We start from the raw sequence: 27,714 nt of genomic DNA, 5'->3' as shown, positions 1-27,714 counted from the left end.
AGACAGTTCATCAACATGCACATCCAAGTACACATAGCCAAGTCGAACTCCGACCAAACGAATGAAGCGCCGCTGCAGAGACTCCAGTCTGGTTTTGGCCAGGGCTGTGTAAGGGGACCATACAGGGCTGGCGTATTCAAGAAGTTGACGGACGAGTGCACAATAGATTGATCGAAGAGCAATTGGGCTGTTGATTCCTCTTGAGAAGCGTGTGATGAAGCCGATCATTTTACTGGCCTTACTACAGATTATGTCAATGTGGCTTGAGAAGCTCATGTCACTATCGAAGTAAACACCCGAGTCCTTTATTTTCTTGACTTTTGGGATTTGAATACCCGAGATCAGGTACTGGTATTCAGCTGGAGACTTTGATCGGCAGAATGTTATCATAGAGCATTTGCTGGGATTGACGGACATGCCATTAGCACCGCACCACTCCTCGATTGCAGAAAGACTGTGCTGCAACTTCTGATGATCTCCGTGTGATCTCACTTCTGTAAATATTTTCAGGTCATCTGCAAATTGTAGAGCGTCGACATAGATCACGTCCAAGAGATCGTTGATAAATACATTAAAGAGACATGGGCCCAGCAATGAACCTTGTGGGACCCCAGAAGATGGAGAGAACTGGGGTGATCTAGATGGGCCAATTCTCACTGACAACATGCAACCTTGCAAATAGCTGGACAACCAAGACAACAGCGGGCCAACAATACCATATCCTTCAAGCTTAGATAGTAGGATGGAGTGATCTACTCTGTCAAACGCTTTGGACATATCGATATTAATAGCGTCAACTTGTTTACTTTTCCGGAAGGCAGCCAGGACATATTCTTGGAATAGCAGAAGGTTGGACACTGTAGATCTACCTCGTACAAAGCCATGCTGAGACGGGTGAATGATGCTTGAGATGTGAAAGTTGAGCTTGTCTAACACGAGGCTCTCGAAGACTTTACCCAAGACAGGCAGGATGATTATTGGACGATAGTTCTTTGTGTCAGCAGGGTCACCAGCCTTATTTATTGGTGTGATATAACCACTCTTCAGCGCCTCAGGAAACACACCTCTCTCTAACGATTCATTGAAAAGTGTTTTGAGGGGCCCAGCAAGAAGGGAACGGCAGTAATGAATAACTGAAGGGGGAATATTGTCATCGCCAGCTCCCTTCTTGATATCCAAGCACTCCAACTTCAGGTTGATCTCCTCTTTGCTAAATCTTACAGTTCTGACGGAGTTCAAGACTGGATAGTCATGAGTACTAGAGGAGCGTGAAGACGGTGAGTATACTGAACTGAAGAAAGTGGCAAATAGGTTACATTTCTCTTGAGGATTCTTGGCTTCGATTCCATCGAGATAAATATGGGAAGGTATATCAGATGTTTTCCTCTGTGCTTTGGCGACTCCCCAAAAAGCTCGAGGGTTCGAGGATAGGTTCGCTTCTACATTGTACATATAGCGCTTGTAGCATTCTCGGGACAAAGACCTGCAAGCACCTCTCAAATTGGCAAACTCATAGTAATGGGCAAGATTAAGGCTGCTTTTATAACGCCTGTGAGCAATCTTCTTCTGTATGATGAGGTTTTTGAGCTCTCCACTAAACCATCTTGGGAAATGCGTGATGCCGAATCTTTTAAGTGGACTCGCACAGGTGGTTGCACTGCCAAGGATGCTCTGCAAACGGCTAAACTTGTCTTCCATCGGAATTTCCTGGTCGACGAAGCTCATGTCGGTTCGTTGCAGCGTGGCAAAAACAGACGGAAGGTCACATTTTCGTAAGTTAGGGCCCATATAGCTGACGGGAGTGAGGGAGAGCCAGAGGTCCGTCTGAGTGACAGCCAAAGGAGGGTGATGAATGTCGGCCTCAATCAGGCAATCGGTGGCTTTGGTGACCTGCATACCCTGATCCGAGCTAAAGATGAGATCCAGAGACACGCCTCTATTATTGCGGACATGACTAACTTTGTGATGAGAGTGTGCGGTTGCCATGTCTCTAAGTTGTTCACCAGCACGCTGAGGAAGGCCGTGGGTTACAAGGTCAGTGTCGTATCCAGGCAAGTTGAAGTCACCAAAGATGAAAATCTTCTGAGGATAGTTTGATACCTCTGCAATGTCGGCAACAGCATCACAGAAATCAGTGTATGCAGATAGAGGACTTGAAGGTGGGATGTAGACACAAGCAAGTAGAAGATCGGTATTATTCCCCAGAGATAATAAAACAAAGACACATTCAACATTAAAGCTTGTGTAGAGGCGTCTATTTGGTATGTTATTTCTAACAGCAATCAAAGCACCACCACCGGAATGTTTATTACTGGTTGTTGACGATCTATCACATCGATGAATAGAGAAATCGGTATCACCAACGACTTCAGAGTCTAAAATGTCCGAAGAAAGGTTCGACTCACAGAGCAGAATAATGTCATTGACAGTAGATGATAAATTGTTTTCAGCTCTTTTAATTTAGATCGCAAGCCATTAACATTTTGACAGTAAATTTTGATGGGGGTTTTCTGTTTGCCGTTGGTGATTACACGTTTTTTGAAACTATAACAGGGGTTCCGTTGACGTACTTTATGGTGAGGTTTGCCTCTCCAGCGTCAATCCTAGATTTCAAAGTGGCTCGAAGCTGTTCTAGATGCTTTCTCTCACGTGGGGTACGATCATGAGAGAGAGATATGCCACTTAAGTTATCAGGCAAACCTTCCTTATTAAAGTTCTTGAAGATATATTAATCGCATCACTTTCTGAGGGTAAACATATCACAAGAGGGCGACATTTATCTCGGACTTTACGTCCAATTCTAAAGTGACGGACATCAGAGAGAGGAACCTGAGAGTTTATGTAACTCAAGAAGCAGTTGACGAGATTGGCATCATGGGTTTTGAAGGCTGTCAGAGAGTCAGAGGGAACCTGAGAATGTTCTGGGAGATTGAGTACAATGACATTTTTGGAGCGCTTTTTGCGTTCACTGCATTCTGAGACAAGGTCTTCCAATATCTGATCATCAATTGATTATTCTTTATTTTTAATATTAGAGATTTCAGCTTCCATTTTGCTTAGACGTGGTTCAATGTCCTCCAATTTTGTAGTGACTTTGTCAAGATCATTTTTGATCGATTCAAGCCCATTCGCTAACTCAGTTTTTTGGCAAGAGATGACAGCATATTCAGTATTGTATCCAATTTTCCGTTGATGGGATCATCGGTTGACTTACAATCGGTTCTTGCACATCGCCACTTTATTCCTCTGTCACTGCTAATACGCTGATATTCAGCCTTCGGCATTTCAAGACATTCTCGGTGGAACCATCGTTCACAGGATTCATCGCAGCATACACCCTCTTCGGAGTCCAAAACAACTTTGACACAAATAGGGCAGGAATTAGACATGATGTATAGATAGTATGAAATAGCTTAAGTTATGAAGAGTGGAAAGTGTTGACGTGGCAAAGCCAAACAGGGAGCTACTCAATTCACCCCCGAATAAAGATTTTCTGCGCAAAGTGTTTGCTAAGAGGTATAGCACTTGGTTATAGTATACCCACGTGTAGGGTGAATGTTGATCAAGAAGGCCGTGGAGAAAAAAATGCGCGGTTTCCAGGCGTTTCTTGCAGACGATGTTAATATGAGTTAGCCGGCGGGAACGAGGGAAATGAAACAGATAACAGAATGATACTTCTTGTTGATAGGAGGTTAGATTATCAATGAGATTGTTATCTCGTTAATTCAATTAATGGGGCTGTCACGCAGACATCAACACCAAGCTCACCCATGCAGGAGGTAAGTCGGATATACCAAAGATAGAATAGGTTCACAAAACTATATAAAGCAGACAGTGAAAACTCGCTGTTGTGAACGATCAAACATGAGAGTAAGCCATCTTGAAGAAGAAGGCAATCTTGTCTGAAGATAACAAGAATGTCGTCTACTTATCTAACATACAGTTTTACATCATGGGTCTTTCTTAAACTCTTTAACATTTATTTTTCCTGATTCTGTAAAAATATTTCTGACAAAATGGCCGAAAGTGGACTTCCCATAGCTAAACCATCTGTTTGTTCGTAAAATCTATTGTTAAATCTAAAATAATTTTGTTTCAAAACAGTCACAAGCAATTTTACAATCTGATTGACATATTCATTGTCTAAACTATTTTGTAAAGCCTACATTTTACATAAGATCTACAGTTTCAGATACAGGTATGTTGGTGTACAGATTTGCGATATCAAATGAGACTAGCCTACTATTCGTCTCTACATCTATATTTTTCACACGTTCAACAAATTTATTACTATTCTTTACATTGTATATAAATTCTAATTCTAAATCATTGCTGAGCTTACTTGCTAACAATTTTGAAACATTGTAAGTAGGAGCACATTTAAAGTTAACTAAGGGTCTGATGGGTACATTCTTCTTGTGTATTTTCGGTATCCCTTTCATCACGGGCGCTTTGGAATTTAGGATGTTCATCTTCTGTCGACACTCTTCGGGAATCACTCTGGTGCATCTCTTCACGACGTCGGACGCTCTTTTTGGTACCTCTACGTCGGATCCTTTTTCCGCTCTTTGAAGTTATTTTCTTTTATGAAATCTTCAGTCTTCTTTACATATTCTTTTTTCCGAGCACTACGATGGCGATGCTTTTGTCTGCCTTCACAATGATTGCGTCATTCTCTTCCAGTTTCTTCTTTATTTTGTTGCACGTCTTCAGTTCTTCATTTCTGCTGGGATCTATGTGTCCTTGGCTGGTGAAAGCTTTGGCTGTCACTTCCTTCCGAACGGCATAATGGTCTACGTCTCTGAGTGATTTGTAGCTAGCAGTTCGTTGTCGTCCTTCTTCTTCATTGGGAAATTGTACTTCATTCCGTTGTTCAGTACTTTAGTTTCTTCTTCACTGAATTGAATATCTGTAAGGTTGATGACTCTCTTCTGGAATTTGTGTCCTGTACTGTTCCTAACCAAGTCTTCATTAGGTGCATTCTTCTCTACGAGCTTGGCTAATTTGTCGTTTATCCGTAAATATTTCCGGTCCATGGCGTCTTCAACTTCTTCACTGACGACTTCATGTAGTAGGTTCTATGTGATTAGTCCGTACAATCTTAAAAATTGTAGGTGGATGTCGTAGGCAATCAGGTTCAGTTCTTCTTTTTCACAGTAAAGTTGTTTGATCATATTATGGATGAATATTACCTTTCCTGAATTATTTCTGTTACTTTTTTTTAGGGAATAGGTACTGCTAGCAGCATTCTTACAACAGGGTGTCTTGCAACCATATGAACAAACTTCGTCACGTTATTCAGCATGTCAAAACGAACACGAAATGTAATTACATGTGTCCTATCTCATTCCGTTATCGGTCTGTCTGTCCGTACGTGATTTTTACAAAATCATTAATAACTCCTTTACTGTTTGATCTACATCGTTGTAATTCTGTAAACATGTTCATCTTATTGACCAATATATTGGTCTATTTTATAAGCTTAGTTTGTACAACGAATAACATTGTTTAAATTGAGAAAGATGAAGGTATGGTAAGACATAAAACTAATTTCTAAGTTATTCTTTGTACAAAGTTGTTGTAGATTGAATGAATAAAACCATTATAAACGAAATAACCTTTAGTTAGGCTTTATTGAACAAAGTATCTAGCATGATATAAAAGTTTACAATATGAACCAAAACATCAAAGTAAACAAAAACAATTTCAAAACATTTGAACAGATGTTTCAATGTACAGATAGAAAGTAATTATATGACATTCTTCCCCTCCTAGCTGACATAGTCTTTTAAATACAAAGGCGCGTGTTTACTCCTGGAGCTTCTCCTTAGAGGAACATGGTCTTGATTCAAAATGTCTTCTTCTTGGAAGATAGGCTCAGATTCGACCTCAACTTCAGAACTTCTTTCATTTATTTGTAGATTTGAGTTTGAGCCTTCTTCATGTCGTAGATTTGAGTTTGAGTCTTCTTCATCTCGTAGATTGGAGTTTGAGTCTTCTTCATGACATGACACTTCTCCTACAGGTGCTAAATGCCTGGAACTCACTGAAGTTTCACGGCCATCTGCATATCTTATGTGAGAATACTCAGGATTCCCCTCAAGGAGCAGTACTTCTTCAACGAGTGGTTCGTATTTTGAGCTCCTGACAGGCCGTTTTATGAGCACTGGACCTGGGTTCATGAGCCACGAGGGAGTTGTCTTTCCATTACTAGATCTTCTAGAAAAGAGAAATAGTCTTTTTTATGTGGTGTTGTATTTGTTGAAGTACACAATAACGACCGGATAGAGTGCAAAGCTTCTAAATGTACTTTTTCCCAATCAGATATGTCCAGATTTTTGCTTTTAAGTGATAGTTCGATTGTCTTCCATATAATACCAACATATCTCTCAACTTGTCCGTTACCCTGAGGATTGTAAGCTGTTTTACGACTGGTAGCAACTCCTAGTGAACATAAAAATGATTTTAGCTCTTGAGACATAAAACATGAACCTCTGTCAGAATGAATATAAGCCGGTACTCCAAACATTGAGAAAAGTCTCAGAATAACAGTCCTAGCAGTTGTGTCTTGAGTAGGGAATGCGAATGGAAATCGAGAGTATTCATCTACGACTATTAAAAGATAACGATTTCTACTTTTGGATGGAAGTGGCCCTTTAAAATCTATATTCAGTCTTTCGAATGGTTGAGTAGCTTTGATAAGTTGTCCTTCATGTTTGTGGAATCGAGGTTTCACCTCTAAACAGGTTCGACAGGAGGAAGTTACTTTCCTGATCTCATCCAGTGAATAAGTTTTTACTTCGAGCCCAATGATACATTCGAGACACTCCTGGATGACATAAAGCGTCATGTAGTGATACTAGGTTTGATAAACTTCCTTTCATCGATGAACACACCCTGGACAAAGCATCTGCTGTTTTGTTCTCTTTTCCAGCTCTGTAAATGATCTCATACTTGTAACAAGATAACTCAATTCTCCATCTCATTACAGTATTTTATCATTCTTGATTTTGCTCGCATTCCGATCACTGAACATGAATGCTACAGATCGTTGGTCTGTTATAAGGCGAAAGTGTCTGCCTATGAGATAGTGCCTCCATTTTCTTAAAGCCTCAACTATTGCATATGCTTCTTCCTCAATAGATGAATGTTTCTGTTCCGAGTTTGTTAGTGTTCTAGAGAAAAACGCTACTGGTCTACCATCAATAGTCAAAGCTGTTCCTATTGCATGATTTGATGCATCAGTTTCAACACCCCATCACAACCCATCACAGTCAATCGAAGAAGTTACTGCATTAACAATGTCTTTTTTAAGTCTTTGGAATACACATTTAGCTTCTTCATTCAGTGGAAATGAACTTCTGTTTAAACAGCTCACCTTCTCAGAAAATTTAGGAATGAATTGTGAATAGTGGGAGAACATACCAAGAGCTCTGTGAAGAGAGTTTGAGTTGGTTGGAATGGGAAGATCTCGAAGTGGTTGCAAACGATCTGGATCTGGTCTTATTGATTTATGACTGATTACATAACCTAATAGATGGATCACAGCTGTAGAAAACTTGCATTTATGTTTATTCAAGGTAAGATTATATTTGGAAACAGCTTTCATGAAATTGCTCAAGTTCCTGTCATGTTCAGCCTGATCATTGCCACAGATTGTTATATCATCCAGATAGACTTGAACACCTTCAAGTTTTTCATAAGTGATTATGTTGGTTAACGTACGTTGAAAAGCAGGGACACCATTACGAACTCCAAAAGGCACTCGTGTGAATTGGTACAAATTCCCGCAAGCTTCAAATGCCGTGTAAGGTTTGTCATTTTCTGTTATTGGGATTTGGTGATAGGCACTCTTAAGATCAATAAAACTATAAACTTTGTATGAAGCTACTTTGTTGACTATGTCAATCCTAGGGAGAGGAAACGCATCAAGTTCTGTAAAACGATTAATTGTCTGTGAATAATCCACAACCATCCGCCGCTTGTGGTTATCTGATGAAACAACAAGGACTTGTGCTCTCCATGGAGACCTGCTTTCTTCAATAATACCCTCTTTTAACAGTAATTGAATTTCACTTTCAATAAACTGTTCGTCAATTGCTGAGTGTCTTCGAGATTTTGTTGCAATAGGCTTGCAATCCGGAGATAGATTACCAAATAGTTCTACTGGCTCAACATTAGCTAAGGCTACACTACATATGTTGAGAGGAGACTCTTTTCCTCCAAATTGAACTTGTAAACTTGAGTGTCTTTTTAGAAAATCATGTCCTATAATAATGGCAGAATATAAGTTTGTAAGTACGCTGAAGACCACATTCTTGTAAGTATGATCTTGCAATTTAAGATTGATTTTACAGTACCCTTTTATTGAAGAACGCAGAGTTGTGGAAGCCATTGATACCTCTCCCCCATTACATAGAATGACAGGGATGTTGAATCTAAGTGCTGAGCTTTGATTGATAAAACTACCAGAACTACCAGTATCTATAAGAGCGTATGCATCGACTCCATTTAATTGTACTGGGACTACAGCTTTACTCAAACACGATGGTACTGAGGCAATACAATTTGACTGATGGACTGATGCCTTTACTGTAGAAGTTGGTGTTTTGGATTTTCTACATACCTTTTGGTAATGACCTTTAATGCCGCATCCTCTGCATATAGCTTCTTTAGCTGGACAAGCAGCTCTGTTGTGTTTCTTAAAGCCGCAGAAGTAACATGTCTGATTGAGTGAACACGCTATATTTTCTTGAGATGGATATGATTCTGGTTCGGCAGAAGAGGGTCTTGGATCAGGACTAGACAAGTATCGATTCTTTTCACCAATAGGTTTTGAAGCTGCAGCGTTAATGGTTGGTAAACACTTCTCTAAGTTGTACTGTTCGGAATGATATTTAGCAAGTTCGAGCGATCTGGCTTGAGAAACTGCTTCATCCAAAGTCAAAGTAGAGCTCTCCAACAATCGTTGACGAATATGAGGTACTAGCAAGCCATCAATGAAAGTGTCTCTGATGTATTCATCTCTACTAGATACAGCACTTACAGCTTTAAAGTTACAATCCTTGGAAAGGCGCATTAGAGATTCTACATAAGTATCAATGTTCTCACCAGTCTCTTGTCTTCTGATTCTAAGTTTATGACGTGCGTAAATTTCATTGACAGGTTTCAAGTACAACTTTTTCAACACATCAATTGCTTGTTTGTATGTTTCACAGTCATTTACATACTCATAAACGGATGGTGAAATGAAATTGGTCAATACTTTAAGCCTCAGTTCTTCACTGATTTTACTAGTTTCAATGAAATTTTCAAAAGTGTAAAACCAATGTTTCCAATCTTGACTTGCATTGACTTCATTAGGATTGGCATTAAATCTTTCAGGGGCCCATTTCATAATAAAGTACAAACTAATATTATTAGTAAATCAGCTGATCGTCCAATGCAAATATAATGGAAATTACAAGTTACAAGTTGTAACTTGTAACTTGTAGTTTATTATGAAATGGGCCCCAGGTCTAAGTATTCGTTCCATGAAAAAAGATTGATGTATATTTTAATAAAATCTTCTTTGGTCAATAAATTGTTGTAGATTTAATGAATAAAACCATTATAAACGAAATAACCTTTAGTTAGGCTTTATTGAACAAAGAATCTAGCATGATATAAAAGTTTACAATATGAACCAAAACATCAAAGTAAACAAAAACAATTTCTAAACATTTGAACAGATGTTTCAATGTACAGATAGAAAGGAATTATATGACAAAAGTAAGCTTATAAAATACTAGCTGTAACCCCCGTTTAACTTCTTAATTTTCAAGATTATCTCGTTCGCATGGCTCAATCACGTCCTGGTTGAAGTTTGTTCGCTACGCTCACTCACCTTTAGGTTGGAGCTCGTTCGCTACGCTCACTCACCTTTAGGTTGGAGCTCGTTCGCTACGCTCACTCACCTTTAGGTTGGAGCTCGTTCGCTGCGCTCACTTGCCTTCAGGTTAGCTCGTTCGCTACGCTAACTCGCCTCCAGGTTGAAGTTCGTTCGCTACGCTCACTCACCTTTTGGTTGCAAATTAGCTGTTGTCATAAATGTAAAAGAAATAATAGTGCTGCACCCTGTTGGTAATCCTTGTAACTTTAATGCTATTGAACATCATAGAACAGAACCAACTTGTTTAATTGAAACAGCTGTTAAGATTCAATAATTCCATTTCTCATAAGGTTAACATGGGAAACTCCAGAGCCACTGGGGCGGAGCCCGAAAGGATTTTTGAAATAAGAATATGCCTATATGTTAATCGGGAATGTGAGCTATCATCTTGCCAAATTTCAGCCCAATCCGACCAGTATTTTTCGAGTTTACTTTTCCCATACACACATACACACATACAGCAACCACCTCTTTTTTATAATAGTACTAGCTGGCCCGACAGACGTCGTCCTGTCCTATTGTGGTTTTATGTCACATGCTCGTTCATTTTCAAGATGAGCTCGTTCGCATGGCTCAATCACGTCCTGGTTGAAGTTCGTTCGCTACGCTCACTCACCTTTAGTTTGGAGCTCGTTCGCTGCGCTCACTTGCCTTCAGGTTAGCTCGTTCGCTACGCTAACTCGCCTCCAGGTTGAAGTTCGTTCGCTACGCTCACTCACCTTTTGGTTGCAAATTAGCTGTTCTCACAAATTAAAAAAAAATATAGTGCTGCACCCTGTTGGTAAACCTATTAACTTTTTAATGCTATTGAACATCACAGAACCAAATTGTTTAGCTGCACCAGCTGTTAAGATTCTTTAATTCCATTTAAATATGAGTACTCATAAGGTTAACATGGGAAACTCCAGAGCCACTGGGGCGGAGCCCTATTGACGGATCTGCACCAAACTTCACACAAACCATCCTTGAATAATGCTTAATAATGCCTAAAAGTTTCATTACAATCTGTCGAGCGGTTTCGGAGTCCATAAAGGACAAACATACAAATATACAAACATACAAATATACAAACATACATTGGATTTTATATATATAGATTTGTTTAAATCTGCATAACTTTTAATAGATTTTACATCACTTTCCAATATTTTGTAAAATTAACGGTTTCCATGGAATTTGGCATCGAATATTTTTAAAATCCGACAATTTTAAACGGTTCATGAGTTTTTATTGGTATTTTTCACAAAGATATTGGTCAAAAAGATGAACATTTAAAAAAATCCAACACTCTGGCTCAAGTGGTTAAGGTTAAAAAAATGGTTAAAAAAGCATACACACATATGGACTGAAAACGGAATGAGATAGGACACATGTTATATTACAGTTTTTTGTTTATTTTGACTTGCTGAATAAGACATCCTAAGTACTGTTTTAGGTACAAAATAGACAAATATTGCACATTTGTGGCAAAACTGAATGTATGGACACAGTTTAGTTACCAAATTTAAATAAAAACAAATAAAAATAAAATGTCTCTTAAATTATTAACATTATTATTGAAGAAGAATCAATAAACATTTTTGCAAACGTATTATTTTTTCGTAACTTGGCTTTAATTTAGGTGGTAAAAGATTAGTACAAACCGTTCAAGCCCTTACTTCTATTTCGTATATAGGACTGATCAAGATCTTTCAATATACTTTCCTGAAACTCGTGGTTTACAAATCGTTTGGCTCAATAATTCTTAGGTTATGTTTGAGTTTTCAGTAGAAGTCGGGAGGTCGACAATTGAATTGGACGTTACCAGCTGACAAGTTGGCGTTTTAGCATTACAATTTTACTCCTTGAAACATTCTCTCTGGTCCGTCTTTACCACACTAGTGCTGTAAAGTAAGCAAACCATGCGGCAAAGTGAATCTTTTTAATTTAAACAGTTGAATTTAAAAGCATATTTAAAAAATAAAAATCAAAATTTTAAAGTTTTATTTTGGATCAAGGCAATCATCCAGGATAAATAAAATTTATTATATAAGTAATTTTCGTTAATAAAAAGAGTAAACTATATGTTTGTTGGACCCCAGTCTCCGTTCGAGCCTTTACAACCAGAAGACGAAGACAACCCTGCAAATGACCAAAACCAGAATCAGGTCTCAGCACTTACAACACAGACACAACGACAGTCATTACAGGCAAGTATATATTAGGTTGTAATTATGAACTTTGTCGTAAGTGAAGGTCTTTTTGCAGTTATAACAACTGAGACGGCTTGTCGTCTGAGAGGTAGTGTGTATGAAGCGTATTCTGTAATTTAAAGCTAGTGTACGGATATCTCTGAATACTCATTATTGGTTCTATAATGTCTAACTTAAAACTAAATTTCACTATTCCAAAATGCATTGATTGGTTTCTTGCAATATCACGGTCTTCAGAAATACCTTGGTCATAAATTATTGTACAAATTTTAAGATTAATTTAAAAAATTGTAGTAATTACAAAAAGTGGTTATAAAATGTCGGTAAAAATCACCTAAACTGTGAGTGTAATATACCCTCTATATAGTTTTCTTCCCAATGACAAGTGTTGTGGCATAGTCAGCTTGCCAACATTACACCTTACCATACCAGCTGCCTATAACATTATTGATTTGATGGATCAAACATCTGACCTCAGTATCAAGATTACTAGTGTACAAGAAAATATTTATTACTGACATCCATATAAAAATCCCAAAGTAACCATGAACTTTTGAGAAAACAACAAGTCACACCCCCCATAAATCATATACCTAAAATGTTCGTCATGACGAGAAACCTTAAGCAAAACTATTTATTATTTCAAAAATGTCTCTTTAATTGTTTAAAGGTTGTAATTAAATCCTTTCTAAAGGGAACTTTCCATATACTTAATGTTCAAAATACCTCAGCTGCACTTATTTATTTGTTATTCTTTTACTTAATACCTTATTAAAATCTGATGTGATTATTTGTAGATTATTGTGATTATTGCATTGGCCAGAGGGGGGGGGGGGGGTGGGAACGAGGGGGTTTCCTAGAAAAAAAGAAGATTTATCATGGGACCTGGCAAATAAGTCCCAGACTTCAGCCAAAACTGTTGGTGGGAACGAGAGGGTTTGGTTTATCATTTAGGTTATCATCAATTAATCAAAAGAGAATCTTTTACTGACTTTCACAAAAGAAACTGCAAAAACGGCAGGTAAACTGTGAACCCTATTAGGCCTTTTACCATAACCAGCTTTAGCAACAAAACCAAGAAACGAGAAAACACCAAATAAAAAATCAATACAATTCCTTCTTCTCCTTTGTCTTAATTGCGCACGATTTCGTGCGCCAGGTTCTCTAGTTATTATTTATTTGCGGTTACTATATACTGTAAAACTGCTATATCTATATACTAGCTGTACCCGCGGGCTTTGCCCCGTTTTACTTCATAAGTGAGCTCGTTCGCATGGCTCAATCACGTCCTGGTTGAAGTTCGTTCGCTACGCTCACTCACCTTTAGGTTGGAGCTCGTTCGCTGCGCTCACTTGCCTTCAGGTTAGCTCGTTCGCTACGCTAACTCGCCTCCAGGTTGAAGTTTGTTCGCTACGCTCACTCAGCTGTACGCGCGGGCTTTGCCCCGTTTTACTTCATAAGTGAGCTCGTTCGCATGGCTCAATCACGTCCTGGTTGAAGTTCGTTCGCTACGCTCACTCACCTTTAGGTTATAGCTCGTTCGCTGCGCTCACTTGCCTTCAGGTTAGCTCGTTCGCTACGCTAACTCGCCTCCAGGTTGAAGTTTGTTCGCTACGCTCACTCAGCTGTACGCGCGGGCTTTGCCCCGTTTTACTTCATAACTGAGCTCGTTCGCATGGCTCAATCACGTCCTGGTAGAAGTTCGTTCGCTACGCTCACTCACCTTTAGGTTGGAGCTCGTTCGCTGCGCTCACTTGCCTTCAGGTTAGCTCGTTCGCTACGCTAACTCGCCTCTAGGATGAAGTTCGTTCGCTACACTCACTCACCTTTTGGTTGCAAATTAGCCGTTGTCATAAATTAAAGAAAATAACTAGGTGGCGTTCGCAGAGGCATCCACAAAATTGAGCGGAGTCATCAAGGGTTCATATTATATTGTTTTTATCATACTGCAGTAAAAACAGTCGTCATTGGTGCATGCTTTGCGGGTCTAAAGTAGCATTTTTACTCTTTAGGGAATAAAATTCGTTTTTAGCCTCTATGGAGTAAAACTCAGCTGTTGTAAACTCAGTTGTAAATTTCTATTGTAAACTATGGAATACGCATCGAAATATGTAACGATTCGTGCTTCATAATCATTTTAACCTAAAGTCTACAGTCTCTTCCCATAGCATTTTAGCATTGCAGATACATTAATCCATTCCCACACTCAACACTGCCCGCCTTTACTACTTCCTTCACCATCCCCTACGTCGTGGACCTGTTTCCCTCTCTTCCCATAGCATTTTAGGATTGCAGATACATTAATGTAATTGCCAAATACACTTCCCGCACTCTGCACTGCTAGCCTTACTACTTCCTTCACCACTTCCTACGTCATAGACCTGTTTCCATCCCTTCTCATAGCATTTAAGTATTAGATACATTTATCTAACTGCCCAAACGGTTCCCTCACTCTGCACTGCCAGCTTTTACTACTTCCTTCACTACTTCCTACGTCGTGGGGCCTGTTTCCTTCCCTTCTCATAGCATTTTAGGATTGAAGATACTGTACATTAATCTAACTGCCACAGACGGTTCTCACAATATGTTTATACTTTACTACTTCCTAAGCCACTTCCTACATCGTGGACCTGTTTTCATTACTTTCCATAGCATTTTAGTATTTTAGATACGTTAATCTAATTGCCACAAACATTGCCCACATTCCGCACTGCTAGCCTTTACTACTTCTTTCACCATTTTCTATGTCGTGGCCTTGCTTCCATCCCTTCTCATAGCATATCAGCATTGCAGATACATTAATCTAACTGCTACAAACGGTTTCCAGTTCCCAAACTCCACACTGCTCACCTTACTACTTCCTTCACCTCTTCTTACGTCGCAGACCTGTTTCCCTCTCTTCCCATAGAATTTTAAGATTGTAAATACCAAAAAGATACCTTAATCTAATCGTCATAAACAGTTCCCACACTCCGAAAAACTCGCCTTTACTGCTTAATTCATCACTTCCTACGTCACGGACCTGTTTACCTTCCTTCCCTTAGCATTATTAGAATGCAAATACCTTAATCTATTGGTCATAAACAGATCCCACACTCCGGACAGCTCGCCTTGACTACTTCCTTCACCACTTCGTACATCGCGGACCTGTTTTCCTCCCTTCCCATAGCATTTTAGGATTGCAAATACCTTAATCTAATGGTCATAAACAGATCCCATACCCCGAACAGCTCACCTTTACTACTTCCTTCACCACTTCCTACGTCGCGGACCTGTTTCCTTCCCTTCCAATAGCATTTTAGGATTGCAGATACCTTAATCTAATTGTCATAAACAGTTCCAACACTCCGGACAGCTCGCCTTGACTACTTCCTTCACCACTTCGTACATCGCGGACCTGTTTTCCTCCCATCCCATAGCATTTTAGGATTGTAGATACCATCATCTAATGGTCATAAACAGTTTCCACACTCCGGACAGCTCGCATTGACTATTTCCTTTACCACTTCCTACGTCGCGGACCTGTTTTCCTCCCTTCCCATAGCATTTTCGGATTGCAAAACCTTTAATCTAATGGTCATAAACAGATCCCATACCCCGAACAGCTCGCCTTTACTACTTCCTTCACCACTTCCTACGTCGCGGAGCTGTTTCCTTCCCTTCCAATAGCATTTTAGGATGCAGATACCTTAATCTAATTGTCATAAACAGTTCCCACACTCCGGACAGCTCGCCTTGACTACTTCCTTCACCACTTCCTACGTCGCGGACCTGTTTCCTCCCTTCCCATAGAATTTTAGGAATGCAGATACCTACCTAAATCTCATCGTCTTAAACAGTTTCCACACTCCAGACTGCTCGCCTTTACTACTTCCTTCACCACTTCCTACGTCACGGACATCAAGCTCGTGTCGTCATTTGATTATATTTATGATCCATACCACCGTTTATGTTCTAATATCTGTGGAATAATGCTAACAGCTATTTATTTATCTACTGCATTCAAAAGTCAACAGCTGATCATATGTCTTTGTTTATGTGTCAAATACTGCTTCCATAAGGATTACATTGAAACTTTGAGACCCAGTGGGGCGGATTCCTGAGAGACTTTTTTAACGCCATATAGATGTTGGCACTCACCGATATGGTCTTTATCACCATGCAAAATTTGAAAACGATTGATTCAGCCGTCTAGGAGGAGTTTGCGTATTACGAAATGCATAAAAGTCGACGTATAAGAGCTTCGCTCGCTTCGCTCGCTCCGCTCAATAATAGTGCTGCACCCTGTTGGTAATCCTTGTAAGTTTTTAATGCTTTTGCATATCATAGAACCAACTTTAATGTTGAAACAGCTGACTAAATTATTTAATTCCCTTTTAATATGAATACTCATAAGGTTAACATGGGGAACTATAGAGCCACTGGGGCGGAGCCCGAAAGGATTTTTGAGATAAGAATATGCCTATATGTTAATTGGGAATGTGAGCTATCATCATGCCAAAATTCAGCAAAATCCGCCCAGTGGTTAATGCGTTCACTTGTCACAAACATACATCCATACATACATCCAAACTTTCTCATCCTTATATATAATACGTGAAGGCGATTTCTACTAGGTGGCGTTCGCAGAGGCATCCACAAAATTGAGCGGAGTCATCAAGGGTTCATATTATATTGTTTTTGTCTTACTGCAGTAAAAACAGTATTTTTTCATGCATGCGCTGCGGGTCTAAAGTAGCATTTTTAATATTTAGGGAGTAAAAATCGTTTTTAGCCTCTATGGAGTAAAAATCAGCTGTTGTCAACTCAGTTGTAAATTTCGATTGTAAACGATTGCATGTATCGAAAATATGTATCGATTTGTGCTTCGTAATCATTTTAACATATTACAGTCTACAGTCTCTTCCCGTAGCATTTTAGCATTGCAGATAAATTAATCCATTCCCAAACTCAACACTGCTCACCTTTACTACTTCCTTCACCACACCCTACGTCGTGGACCTGTTTCCCTCTCTTCCCATAGCATTTTAGGATTGCAGATACATTAATTTAATTGCCAAAGACAATTCCCACACTCTGCGCTGTTAGCCTTACTACTTCCTTCACCATTTACTACGTCATTGGCCTGTTTCCTTCCTTTCTCATACCTTTTAAGTATTACAAACTCATTTATCCATCTGCTCAAACGGTTCCCCCACTCTGCACTGCCAGCTTTTACTACTTCCTTCACCACTTACGTCGTGGACCTGTATTCATCGCTTTCCATAGCATTTTAGTATTTTAGATACGTTAATCTAATTGCAACAAACATCCCCACTGTCCGTACTGCTAGACTTTACTACTTCTTTCACAATTTCCTATGTCTTGGGCATGCTTCCATCCCTTCTCATAGCATTTCAGCATTGCAGATACATTAAAACTGCTACAAACGGTTTCCAGTTCCCACACTCCACACTGCTCACCTTACTACTTCTTTCACCTGTTTCTACGTCGCGGATCTGTTTCCCTCTCGTCCCGAGCATTTTAAGATTGCAGATACCTGAATCTAATCGTCATAAACAGATCCCACACTCCGAACAGCTCGCCTTTACTACTTCCTTCGCCACTTCCCACATCGCGGACCTGTTTCCCTCCCTTTCCGTAGCATTTTAGGAACGTTGTGACCTTAATCTAATCGTCATAAACAGTTTCCATACTCCAGACTGTTCACCTTTACTACTTCCTTAACCTCTTCATACGTCACGAACCTCAAGCTAGTGTCGTCATTTGATTATAGTACCTGGGGACCGAGCTTTGCTCGGGGAAAATCATTAGTTCACTCTGAAAGCACCGTAGTATTGGAGATGCATAAATCCACACATCTACATCCTACACAATTTCCTACGTCATGGATCTGTTTCCCTCCATTCCATTGCATTTACAGATTGCAGATACCTTAATCTAATCGTCATAAACAGTTCCCACACTCCGGACTACTCGCCTTGACTACTTCCTTCACCACTTCCTACGTCGCGGACCTGTTTTCCTCCCTTCCCATAGCATTAGGATTGCAAATACCTTAATCTAATCGTCATAAACAGTTCCCACACTCCGGACAGCTCACCTTGACTACTTCCTTCATCACTTCCTACGTTGCGGACCTGTTTTCCTCCCTTCCCGTAGCATTTTAGGTTTGCTGATACCATAATCTAATTGTCATAAACATTTCAAACACTCCGGACAACTCGCCTAGACTACTTCCTTCACCACTTCCTACGTCGCGGACCTATTTTCCTCCCTTTCCATAGCATTTTAGGATTGCAAATACCTTAATCTAATCATCATAAACAGTTCCCACGCTCCAGACAGCTCGCCTTGACTACTTCCTTCACCACTTCTTACGTCACGGATCTGTTTCCCTCCCTTCCCATAGCATTTTAGGATTGCCCATACCCTTATCTAATCGCCATAAACAGTTCCCTCACTCCTGACAGCTCGCCTTGACTACTTCCTTCACCACTTCCTACGTCGCGGACCTGTTTTCCTCCCTTCCCATAGCATTTTAGGATTGCCCATACCCTTATCTAATCGCCATAAACAGTTCCCTCACTCCTGACAGCTCGCCTTGACTACTTCCTTCACCACTTCCTACGTCGCGGACCTGTTTCCCTCCCTTCCTATTGCACTTAAAGATTGCAGATACCTTATTCTAATCGTCATAAAAAGTTCCCGCACTCCGGACTACTCGCCTTGACTACTTCCTTCACCACTTCCTACGTCGCGGACCTGTTTTCCTCCCTTCCCATAGCATTTTAGGATTGCAGATACCCTAATCTTATCGTCATAAACAGTCCCCACACTCCGGACTGCTCGCATTTACTACTTCCTTCATCACTTCCTACGTCACGGACCTGTTTCCCTCTATTCCCATAGCATTTTATGATTGCCTATACTACTTCCTTCACTACTTCCTACGTCACGGACCTGTTTCCTTCCCTTCCCATAGCATTTTAGGATTGCAGATACCTTCATGTATTCGTCATAAACAGATCCTAGACTTCGCACCGCTACCCTTGACTACAATGTATCGAGTAATCTTAAGTATAATCTTTGCTCAATATTAACAAGTGATGTTTTTCCTTTTGTACTGTATTTGTAATTTCCTAGTATACTGTGGGTAGTTGGCTTATTATGAGCACATGCTAAAACTTCAAATCTTTTGTTTACTTTTTACTTGTTATTTAATTCAGCCAACATGGTTACCTAGCAACCCATAAGACTAATGTTAAAAAAATGTGATTTTCAGTTTCATTTTTCTACGGATTCCTGAGAGACTTTTTTAACGCTATATAGATGTTGGCACTCACCGATATGGTCTTTATCACCATGCAAAATTTGAAAACGATTGATTCAGCCGTCTAGGAGGAGTTTGCGTATTACGAAATGCATAAAAGTCGACGTATAAGAGCTTCGCTCGCTTCGCTCGCTCCGCTCAACAAAACACTACTCCTCCGTTAATAATGGACGGATTTTTACAAACGACGTGTCAAAATAAAGTATTTTTTGTGTAGACGCCCCCTTTCACCAATTCATGTAGTGAAAATCCTCGGGCTTTGCCCCTCAGGCCATCAAAGTTGGAGTTTATCCCATAAGATTAACATGGGGGAATCTAAAAATTTGATTGGAAACTTTAAACCCCACTAATTTGAGAGAACGGTTGGGCGTAGAAACTTGGTAGAGGTGTCCAAAGAAAGGTCTTGGTCTGTAGATGAGTTATCAAAAGAAAAACTAAACAAAATCCCTTAGGACTGCCCCAGAAGCCTTTAAAGATCCCTCCACAGAGTTGTTTACATTTTGGTCATGAGAATAATACTTTGAAACAGCTGGGAACAGCTGTTCATTTTTATTAAATTGTATTTCAAACAACACATATTTATTGGGAGTTGAATTCTACCAAATAAGTATTTGCAATGTTATTTTCTGATTTTAAAATTGATTTTCTTCTTTATCATGCCATGTTTTGCAATATAACGTTCCATTACGAAATCAGTGGAAAATCCTTTTATTACAGCAATTCTTAAATTATTTCTTATTGAACTATTTTATATCTATTGTACGGGTTGGTGTGTGCCTTTTTCGCCACTTTTGCCTACATTTTATCATACTATTATACAAAATATCAAATATTTATGTAGAAATATCTGCTCTTATTGTGTCTAATAAAATCCAAACTTAGAATCATTGCCTAAAATAGTACCCCATGACAAATTATTTGCACCTGCCTATATTACGGACTTTGGCGCACTGAATTAGCAACATTATTGAAAATAACACGACATTTTGGCTGTAAACTATGGTTCAAAGAGAAAATACTATTTAAGCAGCTACTGTCGTGACATTAAGGTCATATTCCTTTTAAACTAGATCACAAAATCCTTTGACTGGGACGGGTGAGACGCAGTGCTATCCTGATAATTATACCAATTCATGAATACCAATGTAAAAAAATAAATAAATAAACTGTAGGTCCCTTGGTTGCCATTTGCTGTATGGGCTATTAATTAACAGCTGTATGTAAGGAATGTCTGCCTTAGTCACTAACAAGACTTCAAGATCGTGCCACTCATGCTAAACTCATCTCCATTCATACTTGGCTTAACTACTATGAATGGTCGCCATAAAAAAACGTATTAAAGGATTAAGATTTATCATATACGTTGATTAACAATATGTAAACGTCAATATATACGTAACAGCCATTTTACACTATTTTTGGTTTTTGGAAATGTTCCATTGCTATGTCATTTGCATTATGTATTGCCAATGAAGCCGCCAAGATCATATGAACTAGGAGGCCCCTAACAGTTCAAGAATAAAAGCCAACGTTACTTCATGTATACTACACCTGACATTCCGTAGAGAGATTATATTGACAACTTTATGTTATTGATAAGGCCGAGACAACTAACTGACATCCCCCAATTCAAGGAATTCCAGCTTTATCAGTAACCCCATAGTCAATTTATCAAAGCTAGAGGGTTCATTCATTCGCACAGAAGTACGACATGAACTGACGCGACGTGACGAAGGAAAATCAAACTTACACTGTAACGGATGTACCTCCCTTTAAAGTTAGAACGTGTGTTCTCAACAAACATATATTTTTTCTCAAACACTGATGAAGTCGCGAAAGTGTTTAACTACAGGTTCCACCAATACGATTTAAATACTATTTAAAGGTTCTACCAAAGGAAGATATACCATATAACATACTAATAATAACTCCGATGACGTACAGGATAGGAAATATTTTAATCATTGAATGAACAACCAAATTTGGCAACTAACGCAATATTGTTATTTTTTACACTTATTACTCGTTGAACAATGCTCAATATATATATATCTCACCCAGTTCATCGCAGTTATATGAATTAACGTAAGCCTTGAAAGTAACCGTCGATTTCGACGGGTTTCCCCTAGTTTATAATATTACTAGCTGTACCCGCGGGCTTTGCCCCGCTTAACTTCATAAGTATTCGCATTGCTCTATCACGTCCCGGTTGAAGTTTGTTCGCTACGCTCACTCATCTTCAGGTTGTAAATAGTTCGCTGCGCTCACTTGTTTTCAGGTTAGCTCGTTCGCTACGCTTACTCGCCTCCAGGTTGATGTTCGTTCGCTACGCTCACTCACCTTTTGGTTGCAAATTAGCTGTTGCCATAAATTAAAAAAAAGTCATCCCTTTTACGTTTATAATACTTTGATAAAGGTTTTTATGTTTTAATATTTAACATTGGAGAATTTAAACGTTGTTGAGTGCACAGGCGTGCTGCGATTGGGGTTTAATACATTTGGACTTATTAAAAAGTAAAATAGTTTTCTGTGCTGCACTCTGTAGAAACACTGTGGCACTATTTCAAATCATGACTAATGCTAATACAGAATGTTGTGATTATTCAAACCTACAAAACAGTTGGTGAAAGTAAACATCTGTTTTTAAATTATATTTATTTGTAAACATTGTAGATCAAAAAGACTGACATTGGCCCACTTAAAACCCTCTGGGGCAGAGCCCTTTTGACGGATATGCACCAAACTTTAATTGTACCATCCTTGAAAGATGCTTAACAATCCCTGAAAGTTTCATTACAATCTGTCGAGCGGTTTTGGAGTCCATAACGTATATACATATATACACACATACATACATAGTTCCTCTTTTATAGATATAGAATAAGGATTAGGATAATATCTATATATCTATATATATCTTCTATATATATATATAATACGTTAAGCCGATTTTTGTGAACAGAACTCCTCCCTCATTTTTGGACCGATTTTGATTATTAAGGTGTCAAAAGAATTGCCCTAATCTGTAGTTTTGCAAAGTGTTTTTCGTTCTTTGATATCTTTATTTGGGCAGGATCTTCCATCAAAGTTAGGTTTTCTCCCATAAGATTAACATGGGGGAATCAAAATATTTAATTGGAAACTTTGCCTCCTCTAATTTGAGAGAACGGCTGGGCGTAGAAACTTGGTAGAGGTGTCCAAAGAAAGGTCTTTGGTCTGTAGATGAGTTATCAAAAGAAAAACGAAGTAAATTAGCCTAGGGCTCTGCCCCAGAAGCCTTTAAAGATCCCTCCACAGATTTGTTTACATTTTGGTCAGGTGGATAATACTTTTTAATAAAACAGCTGGTAATTTTAAAATTGTATTTTAAACAACACACATTTATTGGGAGTTACTGAATTGTCCAAAAGAAGTATTTGCAATGTTATTTTCTTATTTTAGAATTGATTGTCTTTTGTATCATGTCATGTTTTGCAATATAAAGTTATTTTACGAAATCAGTGGAAAATCCTTTTATCACAATAACTCTTACAATTATTTCTTATTGATCATCTGAAATCTATTTTACGAGTTGGTGTCTGCCTTTTTAACACCTTATTTTCCTTATATTTTTTCACAGTGGCCTATATTACGGACCATGGCCCACTGGGTTGGTAACATTATTGAAAATAACACGACATTTTGGCTGTAAAAATGGCCCAATGAGTAAATACAGCAATGAGTCTAAGCAGCTATTGTCATGACTGAAAGATCATCCTTTTAAACTAGATCACATCATCATTTATAAGATACGTTGATTAACAATGCATGTAAACATCAATATTTACGTAACAGCCAATTTACATTATTTTTAGCATATGAATGAGGAGGCCCCTAACAGTTCAAGAATAAAAGCCAACTTCACTTAAAGTATATTCAACTACACCTAACATTCCGTAGAGAGATTATATTGACAACTTGATGTAACTGATAAGGCTGAGACAACTTACTGACATCCCCCATGTCAAGGAATGCCAGCTTTAACAGTAACCTCACAACCAATTACTTAAAACTGTGCTAGAGGGTTATTCATTGGCACAGAAGTACGTAATGAACTGACGCGACGTGACGAAGGAAAAACCAAACTTGCACTGTAACGGATGTACCTCCCTTTGAAGTTAGAAAGTGTCTTCCCAACAAACAGATTTTCTTTTTTCAAATAAATTCATAGATTAATTTGCATAACACTGATGAAATCACGGGAGTGTTTAACTACAAAAGATCCACCAAAACGATTTCAATACTAGGTACCTATTTAAAGGTTTTTCCAAAGGAAGAGATACCAGATAGCATACTCACAACTCCGATGACGTACAGTATGGGAAATATTTTATTCGTGGAATGATCAAAAATATTTACTAACTAACGCAATTAATGGCATTATTGTTTTTACACTCATTAATATTCAAACAATGCTAAATGCTCAAAATATGTATAATTTCACTCAATTTATCGCAGTTAGATTAATTATCGTAAGCCTGGAAAGTAACCGTCGATTTCGACGGGTTTCACCTAGTATATAATAATACGTGAAGCCATTTTTTGTTAACGCAACTCCTCTCTTATTAGTGGACCAATTTCAACGTTTAAGGTGTCAAAAAATTCGTCTCAATGTGGAGTTTTGCAATAAGGTTTTAGAATTTTAAAATTACTACTCTTAAGGGCGTGAGACCCTCTCAAAGGCCAAGTTTTCCCCAAAAGAAATACATAGAACAAATTTTAAAACAAAAACCGCTGTTTATAAAAAGAAACTCATTAGCTTTTTTGGAGTAAATATTAATGTTTGTAATATTCAGTAGGTTAAGAACAAGTTAAACAGTTAATCAGTTTTGTTAGAAGAACAGAAAATGCCTCAAGTTCAAAGGATAAATATTGATAATGGTAGGATGAGACAATTCATTAATGATAAGATATGTTAGGTGTATGAGGACTGAGGAGAGTAGAAAAAGAGAGGTCCAACAGATACCCATCCAGATACACATTCACTTGGTGAGATAAATAATATTTGCCAGCTCTGCTATGCAACTTACTTTGGAAGTGATAAAATATACGAAGCACATACCGCTGTCACGGTGGTAAAGTGAAGTACACTTGCCTAATGTCAGATTAAATGAATGCATGCATGCAAGAAATGTTAACTTCTGACACTGACAGATCGAGATATTTCAAAACATTTATTAGAAACTATAATAATGCCTTGACTATGATAAGTTCAAGTAGTAAGATTATACCAAATCTTGGCGGACCTTATGTTTTTATTGTTTACTTTTCTCTACTTCAATTGGGAAAAACGCAAATGGATTGTTTACTTCTAGGTTATGTTGCCAGTTCCTCGGACAATTATATACAAAGTATTTTGACTGAATTCACCAACACAATCCAGACATATCAAGTAAAAAATAAGAAGTTTTAAAAACTCATTTGCTATTGAAAGTTTTAGTGGCAATATTAGACCAAACATAAGTGAAGGAATTAGTGTTTATGTATTCAACGGTAGAGTAGTTACGGTCAAGTTTATTTTCATGATTCAGGAGAGGCAAATAATATACACTGTTCTAAAAGAGAAAAATGAAAATTGCTAACCAAATCTTAAAGCTACAAGAGTTATCCAACCTATTTTGACAAATGAATCCATACTTTCAAAACTTTTGGACAGGATTACCGTAATAGAAACTCCACTGAACAACGTGAGAACGTTCTGATGCGGGGCTTATACTGTGACTGACAGACAACACGTTAAAATACGTTAACCATCTTTCAATGGCGTTGCTGCCTTAGCCTATTCAAAGCAGATTATGGCTGATCAGTTGGTAACCCCGAGTTTGTGGTGGTTAAAAATGGTGCAGATGAAATGGTTGATACTGTATTAACCCACTTTTCAGGATTCTCTACGGAGAAAATTCGTTGATCCAGGGGGATGTCTCAAGTCAAAGAAATAAAATGACCCAACTTAAATTACGTAACACAGGTTATCAGCAAGGCAACAGTTTTCTTCAATTCTCAATGGTGGAAAAACTTTGTAGCATCATGTTAACTCAATTTGAAACAGATCATTTAGCATTCATTAGAAGTTAGTTATCAGTTAAAACTGAGAGCAGAAATAATGTAGGTGAACCTTGATGATGCAAATACAGACATTTAAAATTAGTTTCTAACAAGTCTTTAAACAACTCTAAGATGTAACTAGAATTACTCGAATTTCAGCATAACCTTTTCCTCGGCGTTATGTTTCATACTATGCGGCTCATTGAGCCACACGGGTACTCTAGTATTTGATATTTTATGAAACAACCTACAAGTTTCTAAGATGCTTGGTTATGTACTTCATAAGTACAGTATTAAATAAAACTATTGATTTCCGTACCGGGTTGGGTGGCATTTCGAGTGGATTTCATGGCTAATTTGAAGAAAAGCATTGGACTTAATAGGAGAGTCCATATGAACAAACTTTGTCACGTTATTCAGCATGTCCAAATAAACAAAAATATGTAATAAAAAACTGTGATTTATAATTTCATAAAAAATCATTTTATTTCACACACCACACATTATTATATTCCTTATTCTCACTGACCACTCTCACTTCACTCATATTAAAAAATTTGAATTGTTAAATTATCTTGTATCTGATTTAATTTCTGAGAAGAAAGACCTAATGGCTGTCCCCTGATTGATTGTGTGAACATAATGTTTTCCTGTCTTCATGGTCCAGCGTTTGTAAAACCTGCCGTACAGTAATGGCAACGTTGATTTCCTCGTCAAACATGTTGAGGCACTACTGTAGAAACGAATGAACAAATAATTCTGTTGTTTGAAAATATACTGCGACGTGCTTGAACCTACCGCACACTCGATGAGCGCTGAAGAAGGAAAACACTTGAAGCAAAGCGTTGTAGAATATTTTGCTTTAGGTGAAATGCTGGATCAGTGTGCGCCCAGTGTCTATTCTTAAAACTCCATACTCAGTTAATTCTCCACGAATTCGTTTGGATATAAAGATATATCGTTTGGGCTTCGTCATTCTCATATCTCTCTGGAATAATCTTTGGAATGTATAACTTTAATTAAGTGAATTTTCTTTTTTAGGAAACTGGACATCTCCAGAACAATAACATAGAAGGCAAGAATATTATTAAAAGTAAGTTACACTATGTATTTAGTTTGCAATTAAAATCAAGCCCCAATTTTTCTGGAAAAATTTTTAGTGTAACCTATGTAAAATAAGCCGTTATATGTTAAGTTTAAAATAAAACAGACGATTGAATTCATGAAACTATAACTGAGCTAAACAATTTAGCTGAAAATCTACTGTTGTGCGATTTTTCAGGTATGGAAATAATACTGGAAGACATTAGTACAGCGTCATGGGCTCTGGTAGCAATGTACAAACAGAAATACGCTCCTCGATTTGTACTACTTTGCCAACGATCATCGGACAACAAATACTACTCTAGTGTGTTCAGTGACGAAGTTCACGTTCTTACAATAGCAAATCATGATTGCACCCCCAAGGGAGACTCTCCATCTGAATCAATAATTGTTACAATCGATAAAAGAGACAAGACAAGTGGAGAAGAGTATGTCTTTGTAAAATCATCAGCCGATGCCTGGTTTAGCGTTTGTAGAAAATGTAAGGGAGTTACCTATCTTCCTGCTTATAACGCCTGGGAAAATTCAAAATGGAATCAGGTAAATGTAAAGAAATGTTAAACCTAGAAATATATTTATTAAGCTAATAAGGATCACGAACTATGGAGAAAACTGTAAGCTGTGTACAAAAATACTGCATAGTCTCCCAACCAACTGGGTTTTAGATCTTATTTTTAGCGAATTTCCCATATAGGGAATAAGCTATTACCGTAGTACTCATGGTAAGACCTGGACCTGGGACCGATTTACTTTTTCGTTTTGAGGTCCCTAGAGACCAAAAACACCATCCGTTCAAATTCATATACATATATATATATATATATATATATATATATATATATATATATATATATATTTATTTATATATGTGTCAATTAGCGCGATAACTTGAGAAAAAAATCATCCGATTTTGATGAAATTTGGTACAAACGTGTAAACCTACGTTTATTTGAACGAGTTCGCGAACCAGCATGATCGGATTATGAGAACAGGGGTTTATGGGGGGTTTTATGGGGTAAAAATTGGGTTTTCCCATTTTTCACCCTGTAAGCATAATATTTTGCAATTCC

At 38.2% G+C, this 27,714-nt stretch overlaps 1 protein-coding gene across 1 annotated transcript in view; it reads left to right on the top strand.

Annotated features, from left to right (window-relative positions):
- LOC129001408 (uncharacterized) overlaps positions 1-27,714 on the top strand; it is a 238,255-nt gene that overhangs the window by 75,281 nt on the left and 135,260 nt on the right. The window contains exons 17-19 of the mRNA XM_054428664.1: positions 12,013-12,120; positions 26,582-26,633; positions 26,823-27,184. Of these exons, the coding sequence (XP_054284639.1) occupies positions 12,013-12,120; positions 26,582-26,633; positions 26,823-27,184 (522 nt within the window). The remainder of the gene's footprint in view (positions 1-12,012; positions 12,121-26,581; positions 26,634-26,822; positions 27,185-27,714) is intronic.

Source organism: Macrosteles quadrilineatus, unplaced genomic scaffold (genome assembly GCF_028750875.1).
Source record: "Macrosteles quadrilineatus isolate MER2022 unplaced genomic scaffold, UCM_ALF_1.0 Scaffold_8__2_contigs__length_117827958, whole genome shotgun sequence".
Classification (NCBI taxonomy): domain Eukaryota; kingdom Metazoa; phylum Arthropoda; class Insecta; order Hemiptera; family Cicadellidae; genus Macrosteles; species Macrosteles quadrilineatus.
This window is presented reverse-complemented; position numbering and strand designations above follow the sequence as displayed.